Source organism: Panthera pardus, unplaced genomic scaffold (assembly GCF_024362965.1).
Source record: "Panthera pardus isolate Hobbes unplaced genomic scaffold, ASM2436296v1 HiC_scaffold_25, whole genome shotgun sequence".
Taxonomy (NCBI): domain Eukaryota; kingdom Metazoa; phylum Chordata; class Mammalia; order Carnivora; family Felidae; genus Panthera; species Panthera pardus.
Window position 1 is genome coordinate 49606642 of NW_026526821.1, and position 23865 is coordinate 49630506.

The 23865-nt window shown below is 43.0% G+C and overlaps 1 protein-coding gene and 2 long non-coding RNA genes across 6 annotated transcripts in view; 2 read left to right on the plus strand and 1 right to left on the minus strand.

Annotated features, from left to right (window-relative positions):
* The first annotated feature begins 53 nt into the window (after positions 1–53).
* LOC109259572 (uncharacterized) lies at positions 54–13323 on the plus strand. 2 transcript variants are annotated; one of them, XR_002076698.2, is made up of 4 exons: positions 54–121; positions 3261–4818; positions 9539–11932; positions 11964–13323. It is a non-coding gene; the product is annotated as an uncharacterized LOC109259572 (long non-coding RNA). The 2 variants fall into 2 exon arrangements; XR_002076697.2 differs by lacking the exons at positions 9539–11932; positions 11964–13323 and adding an exon at positions 7041–7544.
* A 445-nt stretch (positions 13324–13768) lies between these two features.
* ACSS1 (acyl-CoA synthetase short chain family member 1) overlaps positions 13769–23865 on the minus strand; it is a 60949-nt gene continuing 50852 nt past the window's right edge. For all 3 annotated transcript variants that reach the window (XM_019437190.2, XM_019437191.2, XM_019437189.2), the window contains 2 exons: positions 21628–21746; positions 13769–14631 (listed from right to left, as the gene is read on the minus strand). In XM_019437190.2, coding sequence (XP_019292735.1) covers positions 14452–14631; positions 21628–21746 — 299 coding nt within the window. In that variant the 3' untranslated portion in view covers positions 13769–14451. The remainder of the gene's footprint in view (positions 14632–21627; positions 21747–23865) is intronic.
* Positions 14614–16782, plus strand: LOC128773501 (uncharacterized). The gene is made up of 2 exons (XR_008417803.1): positions 14614–15902; positions 15991–16782. It is a non-coding gene; the product is annotated as an uncharacterized LOC128773501 (long non-coding RNA).

Here is a 23865-nt window from a genome sequence, read left to right on the forward strand (position 1 = left end):
CCCTCGGCCACGCCCCTCACCCGACAGCGCGCGGATGTGACGTTACGACCACCGCCCCTTCCGGGAGCTAGCGCGCGGGGCCTCCGGCGCGAAGGTCAGAGGTTCCTCTCCGCCAGGACTAGTGAGTGGGGCAGGTCTGGGGTCACGTACCTGGCGCGGGGTGCGGGGCTCCGAAACGGGTCCCGGCCCAGTGCTGACGCCTTAGAGGCATCGGGACGCGCGTAGCCTAACCCCGGGGTCGCCCAGCTCAGCGTCTGCGCTTCCTGTGTTTTCATTGCAGGCGGTGGGGAGGCAGGAAACGTTATGCTCAGAGTAGTGCACATAGGCGGTGCTGGACTTAGGTGTTGGCCGTTTGTGTCGGTAGAAGTTGGCGCTGCTTGTGAAGTGACAAAGACCCTGGCTCATATAAGCGGGTTAAAAAAATAACAAGTTCGTATTTTGGGAGGGACACGAGTGCAAGTAACGCCCGCCTGAAATTTATATTACCTTTTACAAACACCCACTTGAGGGGAAAATTTGGGACAAATATGCCGCCCTTTGGATTAGGGACATTGAGTATTAAATCTTTTTGTTAACAGAACATTTGATAAAGTTTGTGAAAGAGTTACCCTTAGAAGTAAAAGTGGGGCTGACATAGTCATAAGTAGAATATATGCAACTAGAGACCTTATCCCAGGTCTATACTTAATAGAACCACTGGGTAGAATAGTCCATTGACGGAACGTGCAGGTGTTTTCACTTAATACACTGCAAAAATCACGTTAACTAATACATATTGTTTTGTCCATGCTGTAAGTATATGTATCTGAGGTAGCATACACTAAGTTGTGGATAATGATAGACAGAATGGGAAACCCATTAAGCTGTGTACACCTTGCATTTCTTTGATGAAGAGGGGGAAAGTAATTAAATGATTGGTCAGAGGATTTGCAGAACAGGCCAAGAAAGTGACATTACTGTTTTAAGAGTCCCTCAATATAGCAAGAGTAGAAGCAGAGTGACTTTAGAATGACAAAAGAAGAGGAATTTTGAAAATTATTGTTTTGTAAGTTTAGGCTTTTTCACGTGTGCATTACTCATAATGGGCATTGCTAAGCACAGCTATGCCTGTTTTTATTTTAGTCCCTTTAACATGATTTAATGTGAATAAAATCAGAATTTGTCTAAATAAAAAAGAAGTTAAAGTGGGGTATAAATAGAAGCTATCATTAATTGCAACAAATAAGGTTTAAGAAAGCAGGAAGCAATCTTCAGTTTGTTCGTTAGCAGTATTTTAGTCAACTAGGTATATTTCTAGGTGCTGGGAGGTGACGATGAGCAAACCATAGACAAGTCCCCTCACTGAAGGTAAACTAATGAGAGATGACTTTAATCAGGTCATCATAAAGATAAATGTAAAATGTGAAATGTAATAATTGAACTAGAAAAGAATAATATGATCTTGTGAGAGCATTTGACACATGAAGGAGCTGAGAAAGGATTGGATTTGGGGGAAAAACAGGATTTCCAATCAGAGGAAACCAAGTCCTGTTACTGTGCATCATCTCTAGAAAAGGCATGTTCAGGATGAAGTATTAAAGAATTAATTTCCAGGGTGCCTGGGTGGCTCAATTAAGCATCTCACTTGATTTCAGCTCAGGCCATGATCTTGTGGGTTTGAGCCCCCTGTTGGGCTGTGTGCTGACACCAGGGAGCCTGCTTGGGATTCTCTCTCCCTCTCTCTCTCTGCCTCTCCTCCCCTCATGTGCTCTTGCTCTCTCTTACTCTCTCAAAATAAACTTAAAAAAAAAAAAAAAAGGAATCTCCTTATTGCACTTGAAGGTTTCCCTGATCAAACATGCAATTATCTTTCTTAGGCACTAGAATCCCACATGACTGTTTAATAAGAAACCAAGAGCCAGCATAAGGGAAATGAGTATATATAAATCCAGTTCAGGGATTCCAGGACTGCCAGGGATATAGTTAAGGCCTGGGAAGTATTTTATTTCATTCCCTCTCCAATACAACTGGCATAGCTGTTGTATCAAGGATAATTTAAACAGCACTGCATGACCTGGCCCCTTCCTGCCTGTCTGGACTATCCCTCTGGTTCTGAATCCTGTCTTTCAGATACTCAGCATTGCTTGCTATTTCTAATTCTCTGCTGAAAACCCTTCTCCTAATTTCTCAAGCAGAACATCTTTATGTCTAAGACACTTTGAACATGCCCAATTATAGTACTTAGCTCATTGCATTAGATTTATTTGTATTTCATGCCCAGCGGTAAGGACCACCAACAAAAAACAGCCAGGAACAGAATTGTAAAAAAAAAAAGTAATAATAATAATAAGTTAAGTTTATTGAACTTGCTACAGCAAAGGAATTCACCAGAGGACCTGTGAGGCTTCTTAAAAGGGGGGAGTTATGGAAGCATCCATGTGAGGGTTAGGGCTGGTATTAGTAACAGATAGTCTTGGCAGAGATGGGTCAAAATTTATAAACTAGGAGAGTCATTGGAGGAGTCAGTGGTCTTATCTGGAACACATGAGTCCATGTGGAGTCCATGTGGAGTTATTGGGAGGTCAGCTTGTCTTATCTTGGAGCAAATGGTCTGAATGAGCTAAATTAGTTAAATGGTCTGAATTTAATGCTTGTTTTTGAGTGGGCAGCACAGTTTAGTACCGTTTTTCTGTTTGCAAGTCATGGTGAGGTCCACATTGCTGTTTGTGGCTTCAGTTCTCCCCCCAGGCTCCAGCCTAGCTGCCACCCAGTTATCAGCAGGAAGATGGGACCCCTATAATTGGTTAGACCAAGTTTCTCAACTTCAGCACCACTGACATTTTGGGCCAGATAATTCTTTGTTGGGGGTGGCAGGGAGAAGCTCTCCTGTGCATTGCAGGATGTTTTGCAGCATGCCTGGCCTCCACCCACCAGATGCCAATAGCATCCCACCTAGTGATGCTAATCAGTAATGTCTCCAGACATTTCCAAGTGTCCCCTGGGAGACAAAATAGCCCCTGGTTGAGAACCACTGGGTTAGACCAACCAGAAGCCACCCTCTTTGCACCCTGAGACTGGGGATGAGGCCCACTTCCATTGTAACTTTGGCCCACATGGAGGGCAATTGATTTCAATAAATCAGGGTTCTGCCAGCATGGAAGGAGAGGCAGTGATGCTGGGCAAGCAGCCAATTGTATGCCTCACAGCTTAAACTAGAAATACTCCCTATTTCCAGTCCAGTGCTTTTTCCGAATCCCATACTGTTTCCATTTCTTTCACAGATATCTGTTGAGAGCCTTCCAGGTGCTCAGCCAAGTGCTGTGACAAAACGAAGGTGAAATAAGGTGAGCCAACATGCAGACATGTTATAATCTCAGAGGGGAGATAAGCCTAATAACCAATATAAAACAGTGTCATGGAAGAACTGCATGATGCCTTGGGGGCCACAAGGAACAAGTGCCATCAGGTAGCAATGCCCAGAGAAGGTTTCATGGAGGAGGCGATGTGTGAACCAGGCCTTGGATAAGTAACATTATAATGGGCAGGTTGAGGGGATGGAAGAGGACAAGAAACAGGCCAAAAGTATGGAGTGCCCATGGATTGGTCAATAAGGGGATGACAATCAGGGCAGACTTCAAGGTTATGAGTAATCAAGGAAGACAAACCATCTCAAAGGGGTAAAGAAGAGCAGCAATAGACAGAGCCCTTCTCCCTGCCCTGAATCCAGGGGAGAGAAAGAATGGCCTGCCCTAAACAGGGCTTCAAGCTAACTTGTATTGTGATAGGAAGCTCTGGTGTCAGCTCGGGCAGGAAAGTGTAAAGTGTAAAGTTAGAGAATGTAGAATAACTTGTTCACTGTAGAAAAAGCATCTTAGAGATCATGCAGGTGCCAGGCACAGACATCCACAAAAGCCCACGTAAGATGAGGGAGGGATCTATTGGAAGGATATGGGGATATCTCACAGAATACCATCACAGAAAGTACAGCCAAACCTCACAGGGAATGGAACAAGGGCCTGGAAAAACAGGAACAATGTTCCTCTCATCTTCCCTGGGGCCTCGCCACATTTTGTCTCTTGGTCCCTGCATGTTTCTGGGGCAAGCCCTGTTATTTGACTGCCTCCCTTCTTTTTCCTGCCCTCTACTACAGCTGGATACATTGTTACTTTTCCAGCTCTTAAAGCTAAGGTGGTCCTAGGCTAGATTCTGAACTTGAGATAAAGAAATCTAGGGTTTCTTTTGACCTCTAGGAAAAGTTTTTGCTTTTCTGATAAAAGGGAGAGATAGGCCTTGCCCTTTCTTCTGCTCTGAACCCCAGAGTTGTGCTTAGAGTGACAGTAGTGTCTTGTGACCATGGGAAAACACCTTGAGGTCTAAACGACAGCAGTCTGAGAATAGAAAACCTAGGCTGCTCGCCTCTGCCAGCAACCACCTACACCTGGGCTTTCAGATTACATGAGGAAAACAACCCCTCATGCATGTGAGCAGTTTGTGCTTGCACCTGAATGCGTTCCATCTGACACACATTCTCTGCAAGGACATGTCCATGGCAGAAAACTATTGCCTCAAGCCCAGTTCTCCATGACTTCCCATTTCAGGAATCCCACCAACTAACTACAGTCTCTTTGTCCCAAGTCCAGATTCCTGAATTGAGACTCTAATGTTCCCAACTTTGGTGAGGTGCCCAAGCCTGGTGCTGTGTTAGAGGACAAAATCCCACGTTCCACTGAACGTTCAGGAGGAACGAGAGAGGGAACTAGGCGGCAGGACTGTACGTGAGCAGGACAGGACAGCACATTGAGTGATGTCTGCTCCAATGAGAAGCAGGTAGGGGAAGAGGTAAGGATTATAAATAACTTGACTGGAGAAAACTCCCTTAATTACACTAATTAATCTAATCTAATTACACTAATTAATCTAATCTTCCTCATTAGAGGAAGATTCTTAAGGTCGACCCAGACTTGATAGGAAATGGTGCTCAGTAGGAAAGACATTCACCAGTGTCTGCATGGACATGGACATTCATTGTTATTATTTCTGTTGACAAGTAGCTCATCTGTCCCATTGTTCTTTGGGAATCTTAACACTGACATTTCCTTTTTGGCACAGGTCACTTGTTAATCACGTTTCATTACACCCAGAAATCATTTCTTGAAAGCAACTAATTATTTCCCTTAGGCAATTTTTACTCTGCCTTTTTGAGCAAACATATGCATACTTGTAAGTGTATGGCTCCTGGGTGACTCAGTCGGTTAAGCATCCAACTCTTGGTTTCAGCTCAAGTCATGATCTTAAGACCTGTGTCAAGCTCCACATGAGCCTGCTTGGGGACTCTCTGTCTGAGCCCCTCCCGACTCATGCTTGCTCTTTCTCAAAATAAATAAACTTTAAAAATATTCAAATAAAAGAGTTAAATGTTTCCTTGACTCTCAAGAATAAAGAGATCTATGATTGGCGGAGATGACGTCCTTCTTTGGGAAAGAAATCAGCCCAAAATATGTCTGTGCATCCAGAAGGCTGCTTGGCAGAAGTTTGGGTCTGCAAGAGCAAGGAGACTAGACAGAGTTACCCAGTTGGTGGCTCTTACTAAGAAAATCCCACCCTGCGGGCGCCTGGGTGGCTCAGTCAGTTAAGCGTTCAACTTGGGCGCAGGTCATGATCTTGCGGTTCGTGGGTTCAAGCCCTGTGTTGGGTTCTGTTCTGACTACTAACAGCTCAGAGCCTGGAGCCTGCCTTGGATTCTGTGTCTCCCTCTCTCTCTGCCCCTCTCCCACTCGCACTCTGTCTCTTTCTCTCTCTCAAAAATAAATAAACGTTAGAAAATCCCACCCTATTTGCAAGAGAAGTTGGCAGGCCAACTATTCCAACAGGTTTTCTAAACTCCTTGGTACTTAGCAGTTTGTTAATGTTCTAGGACAGGCAGCCATAGCTTTCTTCCCTTTTCTCTTTCTCAGTTTATTTAGAGTCGGATTTTTGCCTCTGGCTTGTCACCTCTTTGGCCATGGTTGGTACCCTATCGTGCAGATGTCAGGGGCACTAATCAGCTCCTGTGCTATTTGGAATAAAGGCTGGTGCAGGCAGGAATTCAGCTTCACGTTTAGCAAAGGCCATAGTGATGGAACCCTCAAAGTGGTACTCTTGGAGGGTCACAGTTTGCCTCTGGCATGACTGGCTGGGAACAAGTTTGGTGGTGTCCCCTACTTTCCCCATATCCTTATGATAAGGAGAAGAGGAATCCCAGCAACCAAGCAAAAGAGTGTTGAAATAGAGACTTCTTTTTTTTTCTTCCCACTCTTTTCCCTCCAGAGAGCAGGGTGAGAACAAAATGATTCCCATCTCCAATACTTGTAAACCAAGACAGCCGGCAGGAGGGGTTTTTTTGTCCCATAGGCAGCCACAGGGTTTGGTCAAAACGGGCTGTGTTCTTCACAGGCCTGTGCCATTCTTTCACAGTGGCACCTTCCCCTCATTCCACCAGAAAATTCCAGAGTGTGTGTCTTCACTCTGCAAGACAAAGAGCCATTCTTGACACATACCAGCTACCAGCTAGGCAAGTGTGATGTCTATTCATTCAACAGATACTAAGCACTTGCCATGTCATGTGTTAGGCAGTACTCTAGGCACTGGTAATTTACAGGTGGATCCTGCCCTCAGGGAGCTTACCTTCAAGAGAGGAAGGAGACTGTAGATGCACGTACACTGCACAGTGGGTAAGAGGGCAGGGAGTGGGGGTTACTGTTTGTGTGGGGGTGGTAGATGGAAGCAGTTGACACTAAACTGTGAATAAAGTCCACTAACTGAATGTGAGTGGGAGGATCGGGGTCTTGGTGTTTGGGTATTATTTGCATTGTTTATCAGGGTGTGGCTGCAGACATAGGCTGTGAACACGTTTGCTTTCATTCCCGTAAGTGTCACCAAGCTCCTAAAGTCCTTGCAGGGAAGTGAGCCCTGAACACAGGGCATTTACAAATTCACTGAGAAAAAGGATTCCTGAACTTACCCACTGATTTTAAGTAGTTACACTTTCTCAAGGGCATTTTCTTGTTCTACTCTTTGCCCAGGGTCCACACACCAGAGACAACACCAAGCAGATGACTGCTTCTTCTTCCCCTTTCTGCCCCATAGTACTGCTCTCTCAGCTTGCTTCCCCTTAAATCACCTGTGCCAGGAGGACCATCCTAGTAGTCAGATGCCATAATCAGAGTGTGTGGCCTTCACAGTGTCAACAGCTGGACTCAAAGGCATAAAATGAAGGTAAAAATAAAGCTGATTCTAGGCAGCAGTGGCTCAGTGCCTCAGTGGGTCCGCAGTGAATTATTTTGCCCCAGAGTGCTGAGCTTCAAGACAATGGTTCTCAACTTTGGCTGCACATTAGAACCATCTGGGAAGCTTTAAAATATGGTGATGCCTGCATTGGTTGAGCATCCCACTCAACCAATTGATTTTGGCTCAGGTCATGATCCCAGGGTCGTGGGATCGAGGCCTGCATTGGGCTCCACACTGAACATGGAGCCTGCTTAGGATTCTCTCTCTCTCTCTCTCTCTCTCTCTCTCTCTCTCTCTCTCTCTCCTCCCTCCCCCCCCTCCCCCCCCTCCCCCTCTCTCCCCCTCTCTCCCCCTCTCTCCCCCTCTCTCCCTCTCTCTCCCTCTGCCCCTCTCCCACACTTGCACTCGCTCTCTAAAATAAAAAGTTAAAAAAACTCCAATACTTGTGCCCCACCCCAGAAGTTATGATTCAATTGGTCTAGGGTGTGGCTTGGGCATGGGGAGTTTTGAAAGCTCTCTAGGTACTTTTAAAAGTCAAGTTGAGCATCACTGCTTAGAGAGGAAATAAGAAATAGAGAAATATGTATAGTATTCCATTTTAGGGAGGTAGAGGGGACAGGGGTCTGAGTCCAGTGTCCCTATGATTAAGAGACAAAAAGAATCACCCCTTTTACCAATCTGCATTCAGATCCTGAAGAACTGCCTGCCTGCAGGAACATCTGAGAGGCAGCTCTGGGCTGAAAGAGGCTGCAGGGATTTGGCAAAACCCTGACAAAACACCCCTCCTCTTGTCTGGGACCCTGAGGGGCTGTGATTTATTGGTGGGAACACAGACTGTGGTCAGGAATGGGAGGACAGAGGCTCTGACATGCTGGCAGTGTTTCCTATCGTGACCTCAGTGGAAGTTACCTGGGTTTTGTTTCATGTCAGTTTGTTAAGCTGTACATGTTTTATACACCCTTCTATATATGTTATGTTTCATCCAAAAAAATTATTTAAAAAATAAAGCTATTGCCTAGGGGTGCCTGGGTGGCTCACTTGGTTAAGCATCTGACTCTTGATTTCGGCTCAGGTCATGATCTCATGGTTCATGAGATTGAGCCCCCACACTGGGCTGACTATGCAGAGCCTGCTGGGGATTCTCTCCCTGCCCCATCCCCCAACTGTCTCCCTCTCTCTCAACAAGTAAACAAACAAACATGTTTTTTTAAAAAAGCTATTGCCTAGTTTGAAAGCTCTCTTTCTGCAGGTCACTTTCTTAAATGGAAACAGAAATACATTAAGTGTTGGGATTATTCAGTGGTCTCTGAAAGCTGGTCACTAGGGCATAGTTGACTATGCAGAATTATTAAAAGTCCAGATTCCCCAACCCCTGCCTCCTGAGATTCAGGCTTAACAATTCTGAGACAGGAATCTGTGTTGTCATCAAGCAGGCATCCAGGTGAGCCTGGCACCAGTCCCTGGAAACTTTCCCCGGGGACCACCGCATGCTCTACAGCCAGCAGCCCATCATGAACACAGACCCAAGTGGGGACCTGACTTTGAAAGCCCTCTGGACCCAAGAATCCACAACTTGGAGTAGCAATCAGCATGCAGCTGGCTTAGATCCACTTTTGAGAGAAAAGTGAATTTATTTTTATCAGTGTCTTAATTACTTGAACTCAAAAAAGCAAAAATGTCCATCCAACCCAACAGTTTAGAAAAATGTTAACACAAGAAGTTGCTTCCAAAACATATAATGGAAGAGAATTTCATCAAATGTCTTTCTTGTGCCTGGAGTATGAAAGTTATACAAAATATTTTCACATGACCAAATCATAAAAGCTACTTCTGAATCTAAGTCCCATACAGAGACAAATCTTAAAGGTTATATTAAGTAGTAACTGCAACCCTCTAGGGAAATGTTTTAGGAAAAAGGGAATGACTAGAAAAGTCATGGTCTGAAAATTATTGTATGGCATTTTATCACTGGCTACTACCTATCTCTACAGCTGTTGACTGATTGATAACACACCATATGAGTAATTTCCAGCTTTTTAAGCTTTGGGGTGAAGATAACCTTTTGCCAGGTTTTATTTATTTATATTACATTGGTCCTCCTATTTGTGTACATTTCTCACCTACACTACATAAGATTCACCACATAAGATTCTCTGCACACTCTGTATTCGTGGACCATATTCACAAAAAAACCCAAATTTGTAGGTTGGCAGTTATCTGACTCTGTTCAGGCTGCTATAACAAAACACCATAGACTGGAGGGTTATAAACAACAGAAATTTATTTCTCACAGCTCTGGAGGCTGAAGTGAAAGATCGAGGTGCAAACAGATTTGGTGTCTGGCAACTTTCCTCCTGGTTCAGAGGTCACCATCTTGTCATCGCTGTGTCCCCACATGATGGAAGGAGCAAAGGAGCTCTCTGTGTCCTCTTTTAGAAGTGCACTGATTCCATTCATGAAGGCTCTGCTCTTATAACCTCTTATAACCACCTACCAAAGGCCCCACCACCTCCTGTGATACCATCACCTTGGAGATGAGGATTTCAACATATGAATTTGAAGGGACACAAACATTCACACCATTGCGATAGCCAAGCACATCTTTTGATTGATTACATGGTGTAAAGATATACATGGATTCCATTTAAGTCTTGTTTCTAGTGTAGACAACTTGTAATCACCTTACATATCCATTCATAATGGTTAAATAAATGCTCAAATTCAGTGGTTTGCTACATGCACCCATTACAAAGAAGAAGATGGGTCACCGTCTACTGATGGGGAGATAGTCATGTGACACTGGAAGGGAGAAAAGAAGTACAGAGTAATATGGAAAGGCCTCACTAACTTATGTGAAACGTTTGGATGAAATGTATGTTGGAAACCAGAATCTGTCACATTTTAGGGACATTATGCAAGACTTCCTCCTCATGTGAAAACAGATTGAGTAATTGAGACTCACACTCTCCATGGGGATAATGATGAGCAAAACATTTACAACACTTGCATACCAACACCAGAGAGCCTGAGCGTGGTAAGGAATTACTACTGGGCCAGGGAAAACAGAGGCTCAGGGAGGTGAGGCCACTGCTGGGAGCCACTTTTTCCCAACAGCATCTGCAAGTTCTGGAGAAAGTTGGGAGGCCATGCCACGTTTCAGACAGCTGGTTCTCAGTTGGTTCAAAGACACACCAGTAAGAGTCCTACTGAGTCATGTGAGACGGAGCAGTGGTTCACAGCGCTGGCTGGCCCGACGTGAGTCTGCTTGCGTTGGTTTCCCTCCTTCCCTGTTTCACAACCTCATTCCTCACACGTGTCCCTGGAATCACATTCCTAAGCAAATCACCTGCACGCAGGCCCTCATCTCAGTTTCTGCTTCAGGACCATGGAGATGAAGGCAGTAAGAGAACTAGAAAATAGAATGTGAGAGGTCCCAACATATGGGAAGTTAACGATCTTCAAAAACGGAGACCAAATAGGCAAAAACTACATATGAACAGATAATGATTGAAATATTTCTGGAACTGATTAAGATGGACAACAAGCCATTAAGATGGACCAAGAAGCCCTACAGAGCCCAAGCAGGACAAATAAAACAAGTCAACCAAAAAGTAATACTGCAAAAACTAAAGACTTGGTATTCACAGGTGGAGAAATTGTGTATTTACTTGGTTTAATCCTGTTATGCAGCAAAATTCCCAAACAGTGATGAAGGGAAACCTTACATAACTCCAGTTAAAGATCACTAAAACTCAAATTGGCATTACCACCCCTCCAAAAGCACTGTCTCCTGGAAAGCTTCCTCTCGGTCTGGATTTAGGCTTCTCCCCGCTATCAAAGATAGAGCTACTCAGAGGTCAACAGTAAGGTGCCTTAAAAAAGTAATAAAATAATAAAACTAAAATGCCGTTGATATTCTTCAAAGCTCTCGCAAGAAGGGACCACACCACCTTTGGTTTGAACTTGGGGGTCAAGGGTGGAGTTAGACCAGCTCCATCCACACCCCAGCTCTGCCCCGAAGTGAAATGAGAGGAGGAGATGGGGTGACCTGCTTAGGGCCTCCTTGCACACAGTGCCCAACAGTATAAGCATTGCTGCTGTGCTCCTGACATTCGGTATCCTGAGGGCGGCTGGCGCAGTGGGTGCAAGTCAGCTCTGCAAGGATTGATGGCTCAGGTTCATTCCATGGCCAGATCTCTCTCAAGTCAGGCCAGGGAGACTGGGTGAGAATTCACATTCCCCTTGCTTTTCTATGAACTCACTGCTGTGGGTGAACCTGGAATGAGCATGAGCCTGAATCAGCTCAGGACTGATCTTTAGATAACTGCTGTCATGAACATTAGCTGTGATTTTTCTGTTTCTAGACTTAATAGGGACATTTTCCCTTTGGGAATTAATTATGTTGGAAAGCTGAATTTTCCCTTGAAGCACAACTTTTCATTTTGTTTTAGCTACTCTAAATGAGAATTATTCTTCAAAGGTACCGCATACTGCTTTTTTTCTGAATCTGAATAGAATTTCCCTTTGGGTTTATTGTTATTACCAATTTCATGCTGGCCTGGAGACACACGTAATGCCAAGATTAGCTGTCTCTGGATCCCAGTCCAACCCTGTCTCTGTTTCCACACCTACAGATGTCTCCTCTCTGCTTTCACTGTAGCTGCCTTCTCTACTCTCTGCTTCCACTGTAGCTGCCTTCTCTACTCTCTGCTTCTTAGTGGTCCTGACTCGGTTTTTGCTAGGACATCTCAGTTCTGATAGAAAATCCAAAGCAAAAAGTGACATCTGGGGTCAGGGCAGATGTGGTACAGCTTGACCAGCCTCTGCACATCTATCTCCCGGGCTCCATTTTTCCTGTGCCCTTCTGTTCTCAGACAGGCCCTGCCTCAGGGCAGCCAAAATCCTACTGTAGCTCATCTCTGCATCCTGTCTGTGGCCATAGATTATTCCTGCAAAAGAGGGATCCTGCCGTGACTTCCCACTGCAACCTGGGGTGCAAAAATGTGTCTTTCCCCCGTGCATTCAGTGCCTGGCTGAGGCCCCTGGGAATACTCCCAGCCTCCCTGCCCCCCAACCTCCAGAGCACAAGAACAAGCACTGTTCCTAGGAACAGCCATTCCCAGTTCCTGCTTTGGTCCAGCTTTCTTAGGAGACAGTTGGGTCAGGGCCTTTCACCTCCCACCCCCCATGTCCCCAGTTCATAGAAACCTCATCCACCCACATCTAAAGAAAGGACAAACCTGAGTAATGGGACGTCTCTCTCAGGCAAGCCTGTGCTTTTCACAGAGGCAGTCTTTGACAATGAGATTCTTTTTGCTTCCCTGTCCTCATCTGTGCTCCAAATCAGTGCCCACCACCAGAACCTTGTGTGAAGATGGAAATGTTCTTGTCCATGCTGTCCAATCCAGTAGCTATTTGCCACGTGGCTACTGAGCATGTGAACTGTGGCTACTGCCACTGAGGAACTGAATATTTTATTTTATTCTGCTCTATTCTGTATATATTTTTTACTTATGCCTAAATAGCTATGTATAACTAGTGTATTGGATAGCACAGCAATCTAGACACAGATAGGTTTACCAAATAAGAGTGGAAGATAGGTAAGCTCTTAGTGTGTATTTCCTCCCTGTAAAGGATTTCCTCCCCAATGGATTTTTTTTTAAGTGTTCTCTTTTGAATGACTAGGCCCTTTCAGTTTTGTCCTTGGGATTATATTCAGCAATAACAATAGCATTATTTGATCAAAAACATCACAACAGAAGGAAGAGAATGAACAAAATAAACTTTATGAACTATCCTGGTCACTGTCCGAGTTTATACCCAAGCCATTTCATAAATAGCACCATAACTACAGTCTGCCAAGTCTACCACACATGTGACAGGTCCAAGTGCATGGTTCTCTGTTGCTAAGCACCGCTTGTTACTTAGCAACAGAGAACAGACCATCACTCTATTTCTGTGGGCCACAGCCAATGGCCACCCTGTTGGTGTCACAGGCATACTTGCCTAATCAGAGAGAAGCCAGCACAACTATGACCCACAGTAGGTGTTCAGTACCCCAGACACCCCTTGAACACCTACACATAGTGTAGGTCCCTGTTCCCAAGGACCCAGCTCAGCAGGCTGCCTTCACCTGTGTTCCACGCCACTGGCCCTCTTGTGCTTGGCTAATAAACACTTTGCAAACCTAAAGGTTTATGTCATCTTGCTAATGTTCAGATGGCTTAAGGCATTCTTAAGAAAAAGAGAGAGACCTGATTCAGAGTTCTAAGTCTCATCCTTGGACCTCTGTGGTTCTTCCCACACCAACCACAGAATGAAGGATAGGCAGTTTTCAAGGATTCAGTCCTGGCCAAACAAGTCACCTGAGTTTTCATGGGCTTCCCCGAACATCCGTACATATTTGGAGCATGCTGACCTTCTACCAAGAGGCATTTGAGGTGGAAAGGGGAATCTTTCCACATCACAGCTTGGAGAAACAGAATATATGAGTGGGTCTAGAACTAAAATTGGAGCACGTTCATACCATCACTTTTAGAAGTTAGGTTTCATTATACATAAGCCAGGGTAAATAGAAATATACAACAAAACAAGGATGCTACAAGCTTGAAAGTTCTCAAGATAGCTATATTTAGACAGAGGTACAAACATTTCAAATTCAGATTCCCAGCATGCCAACATTAAAAAGGCATCCTCTGACCCTCTCCACATTTCCCCATGAGCAAAGGCACAAAAGGATATTTTCATAACTCTAAATGTTACGAAGAATGTGTATAAGTAAATCTGCACACTACATGTGTATATCTGCTCATTCTTCCAAAATATAAAAGTATAAAAATAAAATTTCTGCCTTTTGTATCTAGTACATCTGGGGGAAAAAATATGATTGCTTCTGGTTCTCTGAGCAGGCACACCTCACCTTCCTGTGCTGTCTGGAGGTGACAGAGAAATGGAGATGACAATGACTTTTCATCCCAGGAAACCAAATTCAGGACAAGGGAAACAAATGCTAAGCATATCTAATAGTATCTCTTCATGGGTCCTCAGCAGAAAGAAGGCAGGCTTAGCACAGACTTCACATTTGGGCAGTGTGGATTACACTCTAGGAGAGGAATGCTTCTGGGACAGTAGGAAATGAGCCAATCTGAGAGCTACATTCTGGAAGGACAGTTAGGAGCATGGGCACTGGGTCTCAGCCAAAGCCCATCACTGAGCAGCAGTTTGTTTGTCTTTGTACTTCTGGTAGACCTTCAGGATTTCCATGATGACATGGGGGTCCTCCAAGGTGGTGGTATCTCCCAGATCCTGAGCTCTTCCTGTAATTATCTTCCTCAGGAGCCTCCGCATGACTTTTCCAGACCGAGTTTTTGGAAGACGCTTCACAACCTGGCAAGGAAAGGGTGTGGAATTCAAGTTCAGGTGGTGCGCATACTCCCAGCAGTGTCCAGCTGCACTGGGGTAACAGCAAGGGATGACACCCTTGCTGGGGGCTCAGGAATGAATGACTGAGATGCCAGGCCTGCCCCAAAGATATGGAGACCTGTGGTCTCTGGTTATATCTTCACACCATCTGGACCTAAAGCTGAAATCAACCTGAAGGGCAGAATCAACCACACATCAGGGGTTTGCTGAAGCCTTCCTCCAGGTCAGGTCTGTCCATACCTGGGTCTGCCTCACTGCTGATACCTCTGTCTCCTGTTCACTACATTAATGAGGGCTCCCAGATAGCAACAGAACCAAGTATATGCCATGGCACCTCGTCTCCACCCACTGGCCTGGCCCAAAGTGGCTTTTTGCTGACATAAGTGGTAAGAGCTACTTCAGACAAAAATGTTGTCTTGCTTAGTATTTGAAAATTCAGCATTTTCAAACAGCCATGGCCCCTTTAATGTCAACAGCAACATGCTAAGAGCTATGTTTGGGGCTTATTTAACAGTGACCTATCTTTTGAAAGGGGAGTTCAGGTCTCCCTAAAACTCTGGTCACCAAACAACTTGACTTCATATGACACCAGGGGAAGCTAGGGCCATTCCCATCTCAGAGGACCTCCTCTGAACCAAGGAAGACTGTGGGGGGAAATGTTAACAAAGGAAGGAGTGGAAACCTAATAAGGCTGGAGAATGGGCCCCCTTCTTCCCCAGACCTGACTCTAACACAGACCCTCTCAGACAGGGTCTGGCAGTGTCTCCTGCACTGACACCAGGAGATATGTTCAGAATCTAACTGGGGCTGGGGAACACTGGTACTTTCCCCATGTTTCTCTATTTAAAATCTCTTATGAATAAGGCAGAGACTTAGACAAAATGCAACAATGGAGGAATTTATCCCAAATGCAAGAATAAGGTAAGTCCATGGCCAGAGATCTAAGTGGAACATATATAAGTAACATGCCTTATAAGATATAAGTAACATGCCTGATGGAGAATGTAAAGCAACAATCCTAAGGATACTCACTGGGCTTGAGAAAGAATAGAAAACATCAGTGAGACCCTGACCACAGAGATAACAGACTTAAAAAGGAATCAACCAGAGATGAAGAACTCAATACTCAAGATTGGAAACAGGCTTAATGCAATGAACAGCAGACTGGAAGAGGCAGAGGAATGAATTGGTGACTTAGAAGACAAAATAATGGAAAATAATGAAGCTGAACAAAGGTGAGAAAGAATTATGAAACATAGCAATAGACTTAGGGAACTAAGTGTGACTCCATCAAATATAATAACATTAACATTTGTATTATAGGAGTCCCAGAAGAAGAGGAGAGAGAAAAGGGGGCAGACATTTTTTTTTTGAAGAAATGAAAGCTGAAAACTTTCCTAATCTAGGGAAGGAAACAGACATCGAGATCAAGGAGGCACAGAGAACTCCCATCAAAATCAACAAAAGCAGGCCAACACCAAGACCTATTATAATTAAATTTGCAAAATATAGTGAGAAAGAAAAATCCTAAAAGCAGCAAGAAAGAAAGTCCTCAACTTTTTTTTTTTTATTTTTTTTAACGTTTATTTATTTTTTGAGACAGAGAGAGAGCATGAATGGGGGAGGGGCAGAGAGAGAGGGAGACACAGAATCAGAAGCACGCTCCAGGCTCTGAGCCATCAGCCCAGAGCCCGATGCGGGGCTCGAACTCACGGACCGCGAGATCGTGACCTGAGCTGAAGTCGGACGCTTAACCGACTGAGCCACCCAGGCACCCCAGAAAGTCCTCAACTTGTAAGGGAAGACCCATAAAGCTAGCTACAGATCTGTCCTCAAAAACTTGGCAGACCATGATATATTCAACATGCTTAATGGGAAAAATCTGTAGCCAACAACACTCCATCCAGCAAGGCTACCATTCAGAGCATAAAGAGAGATAAAGAGTTTCTCAGACAGACAAAAACTAAAGAAGTCTGTGACCACTAAACCAGCCCTGCAAGAAATTTTAAAAGGGGACTCTGAGTGGAAAAGAAGGACCAAAAGTGACAAAGACAAGAAAGGATCAGAGAAAATCTCCAGATACAATGACAAAACAAGTAATAAAATGGCAATAAGTACATATCTATCAAAAATTACTTTGAGGGCGCCTGGGTGGCTCAGTCGGTTGAGCGTCCAACTTCAGCTCAGTTTCATGATCTCACAGTCTGTGAGTTCAAGCCCCGCGTTGGGCTCTGTGCTGATAGTGACAGCTCAGAGCCTGGAGCCTGCTTAGGATTCTGTGTCTCCCTCTCTCTCTGACCCTCCCCCATTCATGCTCTGTCTCTCTCTGTCTCAAAAATAAATAAACATTTTTTAAAAATTAAAAAAATAAAAAAATTACTTTGAATTTAAATAGACTAAACACTCCAATCAAAAGACATAGAGTGACAGAATGGATAAAAAAAAAAAAAAAGACCCATCTATATGCTGCTTACAAGAGACCCATTTTAGATATAAAGCCACCCTGCATATTAAAAGTGAGGGGATGGAGAAATATTTACCATGCAAATGGATGTCAAAAGAAAGCCAGAGTAGCAATTCATATTTTGGACAAAACAGATTTTAAAACAAAGACTATAACAAGAGACAAGGATACTATATAATCATAAAGGGGATAATCCAACAAGAAGATATAATAATTGTAAGTATTTATTCTCCCAATATTGGGAGCACCCCAATATATAAGACAATAACAAAAATAAAGGAACTAATTAATAATAATACAATAATAATAGGGGACTTTAACACCCCACTTACATCAATGGACAGATCACCTAAACAGAAAATCAACAAGGAAACAATAGCTTTGAATGACACACTGGACCAGATGGACTTAACAGATATATTTAGAACATTTCATCCTAAAGCAGCAGAATACACATTTCTTTTTGAGTGCACATTGGACATTCTCCAGAATAGATCACATAATAAGTCATAAAACAGGTCTCAGCAAGTACAAATACACTAAGATCATACCAAGCATGTTTTCTGATCACAACACTATGAAACTAGAGGTCAACCACAAGAAAAAAAATTGGAAAGACAACAAATACATGGAGATTAAACAACATGCTACTTAAAGAATGAATTGGTCAACCAGGAAATCAAAGAAGAAATAAAAAAATATATGGAAGCAAATGAAGATGAAAACACGTTGGTCTAAAACTTTTGTGATGCAGCAAAAGTGGTTCTAAGAGGGAAGTATGTAGCAATACAGGTCTACCTCAAGAAGCGAGAAAAATCTCAAATAAACAACCTAACCTTACACTCAAAGGACCTAGAAAAAGAACAATAAATGAAGCCTAAAGCCAGCATAAGAAGGGAAATAAGATTAGAGAAAAGATAAATGGTATAGAAACTAAAACAAAATAAATAATAAAACAGGTTCATGAAACCAGGAGCTGACTCTTTGAAAGAATTAACAAAATTGATAAACCCCTGGCCAGACTTATCAAAAAGAAAAGAGAAAGGACCCAAATAAATAAAATCACAAATGAGAGAGGAAAGATAACAACCAACACCACAGAAATACAAACAGTACTATAAGAGAACATGAAAAATTATATGTCAAAAATCTGGATAATCTGGAAAAAAATGCACAAATTCTTAGAAACATAAAAACTACCAAAACTGAAACAGGAAGAAATAGAAAACTTGAACAGACCAATAACCATCAAAGAAAATAAATCAGTAATCAAAAACTTCCAACAAACAAAAAGTCCAGTGCCAGATGACTTCACAGATGAATTCTACTAAACATTTAAGGAAGACTTAATACCTATTCTTCTCAAACCATTCCAAAAAATAAAAAAGGAAAGAAAATTTCCAAATTCATTCTATGAGGCCAGCATTATCCTCTTACCAAAACCAGATAAAGATTCCACTAAAAAAGAGAACTACAGGCCAATATCCCTAATGAACATGGATGCAAAAATTCTCAATAAAATCCTAGTAAATTGAATCCAACAATACATTAAAAGAAATACTCACCATGATCAAGTGGGATATATTCCTGGGCTGCAAGGGTGGTTCAATACTTACAAATCAATCAATGTGATACACCATATTAATAAAAGAAAAGATAAAAACCATATGATCATTTCAATAGATCCAGAAAAAACATCTGACAAAATACAGCATCTATTCGTGATAAAAAACCATCAACAAAGTAGGTTGAGAGGGAACATACATCAACATAATAAAGGTCATATATGAAAAGCTAACATCATCCTCAAAGAGGAAAAACTCTCAGTTTTTCCTCTATGGTCAAGAACATGTCCACTCTCACTGCAGTTAATTAACATAGTACTGGAAATCCTAGCCACAGCAAGTAGACACCAAAAAGAAATAAAAGGCATCTAAATCAGCAAGGAAAAAAGTAAAATGTTCACTATTTACAGACAACATGATACTCTATATAGAAAACCTGAAATACTCCACCAAAACATTGCTAGAACTGATACACAAATTCAGTAAAGTCATGGGACACAAAATCAACATACAGAAATCTGTTGCATTTCTTTTTTTTTAAGTCTTTATGTATTTATTTTGAGAGAGAGAGAGAGAAAGAGCACCAGGGAGGGGCAGAAAGGAGGGAGAGAGAATTCCAAGCAGTCTCTGCACTGTCAGCGTGAAGCCCAACATGGGGCTCAAACCCATGAACTGTGAGATCATGATCTGAACTGAAATCAAGAGTTGGATGCTTAAACAACTGAGCCACCCAGATGCCCCTGTTAAATTTCTTTAAACCAATAATGAAGCAGCAGAAAGGGAAACTAAGGAATCAATCCCATTTACAATTGCACCCAAAACCATAAGATACAGAGGAATAATCCTGACCAAAAAGGTGAAAAACCTGTACTCTGAAAACTAAAACAGTGATGAAAGAAACTGAAGATGACATCAAGAAATAGAAAGACATTCCATGCTCATGAGTTGGAAGAACAAATACTGTTGAAATGTCTATACTACCCAAAGCAATCTGCACATTTAATGCATTCCCTATCAAAATACCAACAGCATTTTTTCACAAGAACTAGAACAAACAATCCTAAAATTTGTATGGAACCACAAAAGGCCCTGAAGAGCCAAAGCAACCTTGAAAAAGCAAAGCTAGAGGCATCACAGTTCCAGACTTAAGGAACATTACAAGGCTGTAGTAATCAAAACAGTATGGTACTAACACAAAAATAGACACACAGATCAATGGGACAGAACAGAAAACCCAGAATGAACCCACAACTACATAGTCAATTAACCATCAACAAAGCAGGAAAAAATATCCAATGGGAAAAAGACAGTCTCTTCAACAAATGGTGTTAGGAAAACTGGACAGTTACTTGCAAAGGAATGAAACTAGACCATTTTCTTACACCAAACACAAAAATAAATTCAAAATGTATTAAAGGCCTAAATGTGAGACCTGAAATCATCAAAATCCTAGAGAACACAAACAGTAACCTCTTTGGCATCAGCCATAGCAACTTCTTTCTAGATCTGTCTCCTGAGGCAAGGGAAACAAAAACAAGAATAAACTATTGGGACTTCATCAAAATAAAAAGTTTCTGCACAGCAAGGAAACAATCAACAAAACTAAAAGGCAACCTATGGAATGGGAGAAGATATTTGCAGATGACATATCTGATAAAGAATTAATATCAAATATGTATAAAGAAGTTTTACAACTCAACACCCCAAAAAAAAAATCTAATTAAAAATGGGGAGAAGACATCAATAGACATTTTTGCAAAAAAGACATCCAGATGGCCAACAAACCCATGAAAACATCCTCAACATCACTCATCATCAGGCAAGTACAAATCAAAACTTCAATGAGACATCACCTCACACCTGTCAGAATGGCTAAAATCAACAACACACGAAACAGTATGTCATGGTGATGATGTGGAGAAAGGAGAGCCCTCTTGCACTGTTGGTGGGAATATAAATTGGTGCAGCCACTGCGAAAAACAGTATGGAGGTTCTTCAAAAAGTTAATAATAGAGCTACCCTATGATCCAGCAATTGTACTACTAGGTATTTACCCAAGGAATCCAAAAATACTAATTCAAGGGGATGCATGCACCCTGATATTTATAGCATTATCTACAATAGCCAAATTATGGAAACAGCCCAAGTATCCATCAACTGATGAATAAAGAAGACGTTGTGTGTGTGTGTGTGTGGGTGTGTGTGTGTGTATGTACATATATATATATATATATAGTATATATAGTAGAGTGTGTGTATATATATATATATGTATATATATATAGTAGAGAATATTATCTAAGCAAAATTAAGTCAGAGAAAGACAAATACCATTATGATTTCACTCATGTGTAATTTAAGAAAAAAAAAACAGAGATAAGGGGAAAAAAGAGAGATGGGCAAACCAAGAAACAGACTCTTAACTACAGAGGGGAGGTGGGCAGGGGGATGGGTGAAATATGTGGTGGGGATTAAGGAGTGCACTCATTGTGATGAACACAGAGTAATATATGGAATGGTTGAATCACTATATTGTACATCTAAAACTAATTATCACTCTGTATGTTAATTAACTGGAATTTAAATTAAAACTTTAAAAAAAAATAACTAAAATCTCTAATTTTCTTCACCACTCAGACCTGCTCCTATAAATAGCTTCCAAAGGCCAAAGTAAGAGAATGCCTAATCCTGCCCAGCACTGTACCCTGAACAGGTGAATTGTGTAAAGGTTTGCTGCGAGGTATTCTGACCTTCCCCTCTCTATGAGGATACAGCAACTCACCATCCCCACCTACCTCCCTGGAAACCAAACAGCTAATGTCCACTTTGCTGCTGATGAAAGGGATCACTTGTTGTTGTTAATTGTGGGAAGCAGAGAAGGAGGCTTACAACCAGTAGCACCATCACACCTGAAGGGCAGGTGCCACTCACCAGAATCTGATCAGGCACCGCATACTTGGCAATCTTGTTGGCCACTGCTGACCTGACCTCCTTCACCACCAAATCTGGGTCACCTGCATTGTCCTTCAACACAATAAAGGCAAATGCAGCTGGAAGGAAGCAAAGATTTGGGGTGTATTAGACCACAAACCATCTCCTGAGGCAGAGCATTGTATATAGTCACTATAAATCCTAAAGATCTTAAAATCATACACTGGTGACCTTGTAGCAGCTGCTTTGTTTCATTGTAGCCCTGAAAATGTGTTCCCATTTCATCCAAAGCAGAAGCAATTCTCACAGCTCCTTTGAACATCCCAGTGAAGCCAACATGTAGTTGAGAGCTCTCTGGGGCTCTGGTGTTGATTGGCTGGGGGTGTGACCTTGGAGGCATAACTTAACCCCCTCCCACTGTCCTTGCACCTGTGAAGTAGACCATAATGTGGGCTGACAGGAGAATACCATCCACTCCTGTGAGATGGTACATGGGAACACAGCACATGGCACTAATCTTGTGGGTACATGTATAGCACGGTGGGAACTAGCCACAGTAGCTATTAAAATGTAAATGAAGTTAAGGTTAAGATGTAGTTCCTTGGTCTCATGATCCACTTATAGCTATGGCTACTCTCCTGGACAGCACAGATGAAAAGCAAGCTCCATCTTGGCAGGAAGTTCTGTTGGCCAGTGCTGACTAACCAATATTTTAACATAAACACTAAGTTTTGTCTGTCAGTATCCTGCCAGGTTCCAGGAAGGATTAACAGTGGTTCCCACAGGTCTCTACATTTCTTGTGAATCCACCTGGGATAATCTTGCATATGTGGTACCGAGGGATCCAATACTATTGTTTCTCTATGTGAGCAATCCCACAACCAGTGGGGACAGTCTCTTTCCCCATGGATCTGCAATGCCCTTCATACATGGAGTTCCTATATATGTGTAGCCTGTGTATACCTGCACCATTCCACCCATCTTAATTAATTCTCCCCATGGCACATGCCATGGCACAACCTACTTGTAGCTTCTTCATTGATTGTGTTTATTGCATATTGTCCATCTCTCCCCTCTACTCCCTGACCCTCCAGCATGAAAGCTCAATGAAGCAGGGACTTATGTCCCTTGCCAGCTCTGGGTCCTAATCAGACAAGACCCAGGGCCTCCCCTCAATTAGACCAAGTGCACAGGGAGTAGGGACAAACAGGTACCCAACAGCTTTTGCTGTTGTGTATTACAAATAGATGGCTGCTCAAATTTGTTAGAAATCAGAAAAATGTATATCACCATACCCATGATACACACGTCTTCCCCAGTACTAAAGTCCTGGTGATCCCAAAGTTATTTGTGTGCATCTGCTGATGGGATAATGAGGTGGCCCAAGGCCTCTGAGTGTCACAGGCAAGGACGTGTTCCTATCTCCATCCCCCTCCTATCCCTGCCCCCTCTCCAGTGCTTCCCAGTCTCCTGCTAAGGAAGGGCGGGGGGGGGGGGGGGGGGAGGCAACCTCATGAACACATGCTTCTCACGGCAACTGAAAATGCTTTTTTTAAAGGAACTTCAATAAATGTTAAATTTTACAATGAGTTGATTTAGATAAGGTGTTTGCGTAAATAATGGAATAGTGGCACATAAACATGGCAGGAAGGCAGGTAACAATGGGACATGCTGCGACAGAGGCTGTCCCTGACAGCAATAGGGAGAGTGTCCAATCCCAGGCTGCTTGGCCAGGCAGTGGAGGATGGTTTGCCCAGCAGGGCAGTGTAGGGTCGAAAGTGTCCAGCTAATGCCAACCCAAGTGAGTGTGGCCACTCTGCACCAAGCACTATGATACTCAAGTGATCCTGCCACTTCCCACACCCAACTGCTTAGAATCTGGCAGACTTTGGAACAATGTGTGTCTTCAGTAAGACCACCCTGACCATCATTTAGCACTCCCCTGGCATGTCACTTGCATGGGAACCACTGATCAAATTCCTCCAGAACAAGTCCCAGAGCAGCAGAAGAGTCCACTCCAGGGCACACTCCTGTCTGCCAGCTCCTATGTGGCTGCAGAGCTGGCACCAGGCGCTGTAACCCAGCATGTGCAAGGAGATGCTCTGAGCATGATAGGACATTTCATGTGAACCGTCGGCAACTGGGCCACCACAGGCACACAGACAGAGGATGAAACTCCCAAGCTCAGTAGAGGCCAAATAGACTCCCAAGCTCAGTAGAGGCCAAATAGGTCCTGGC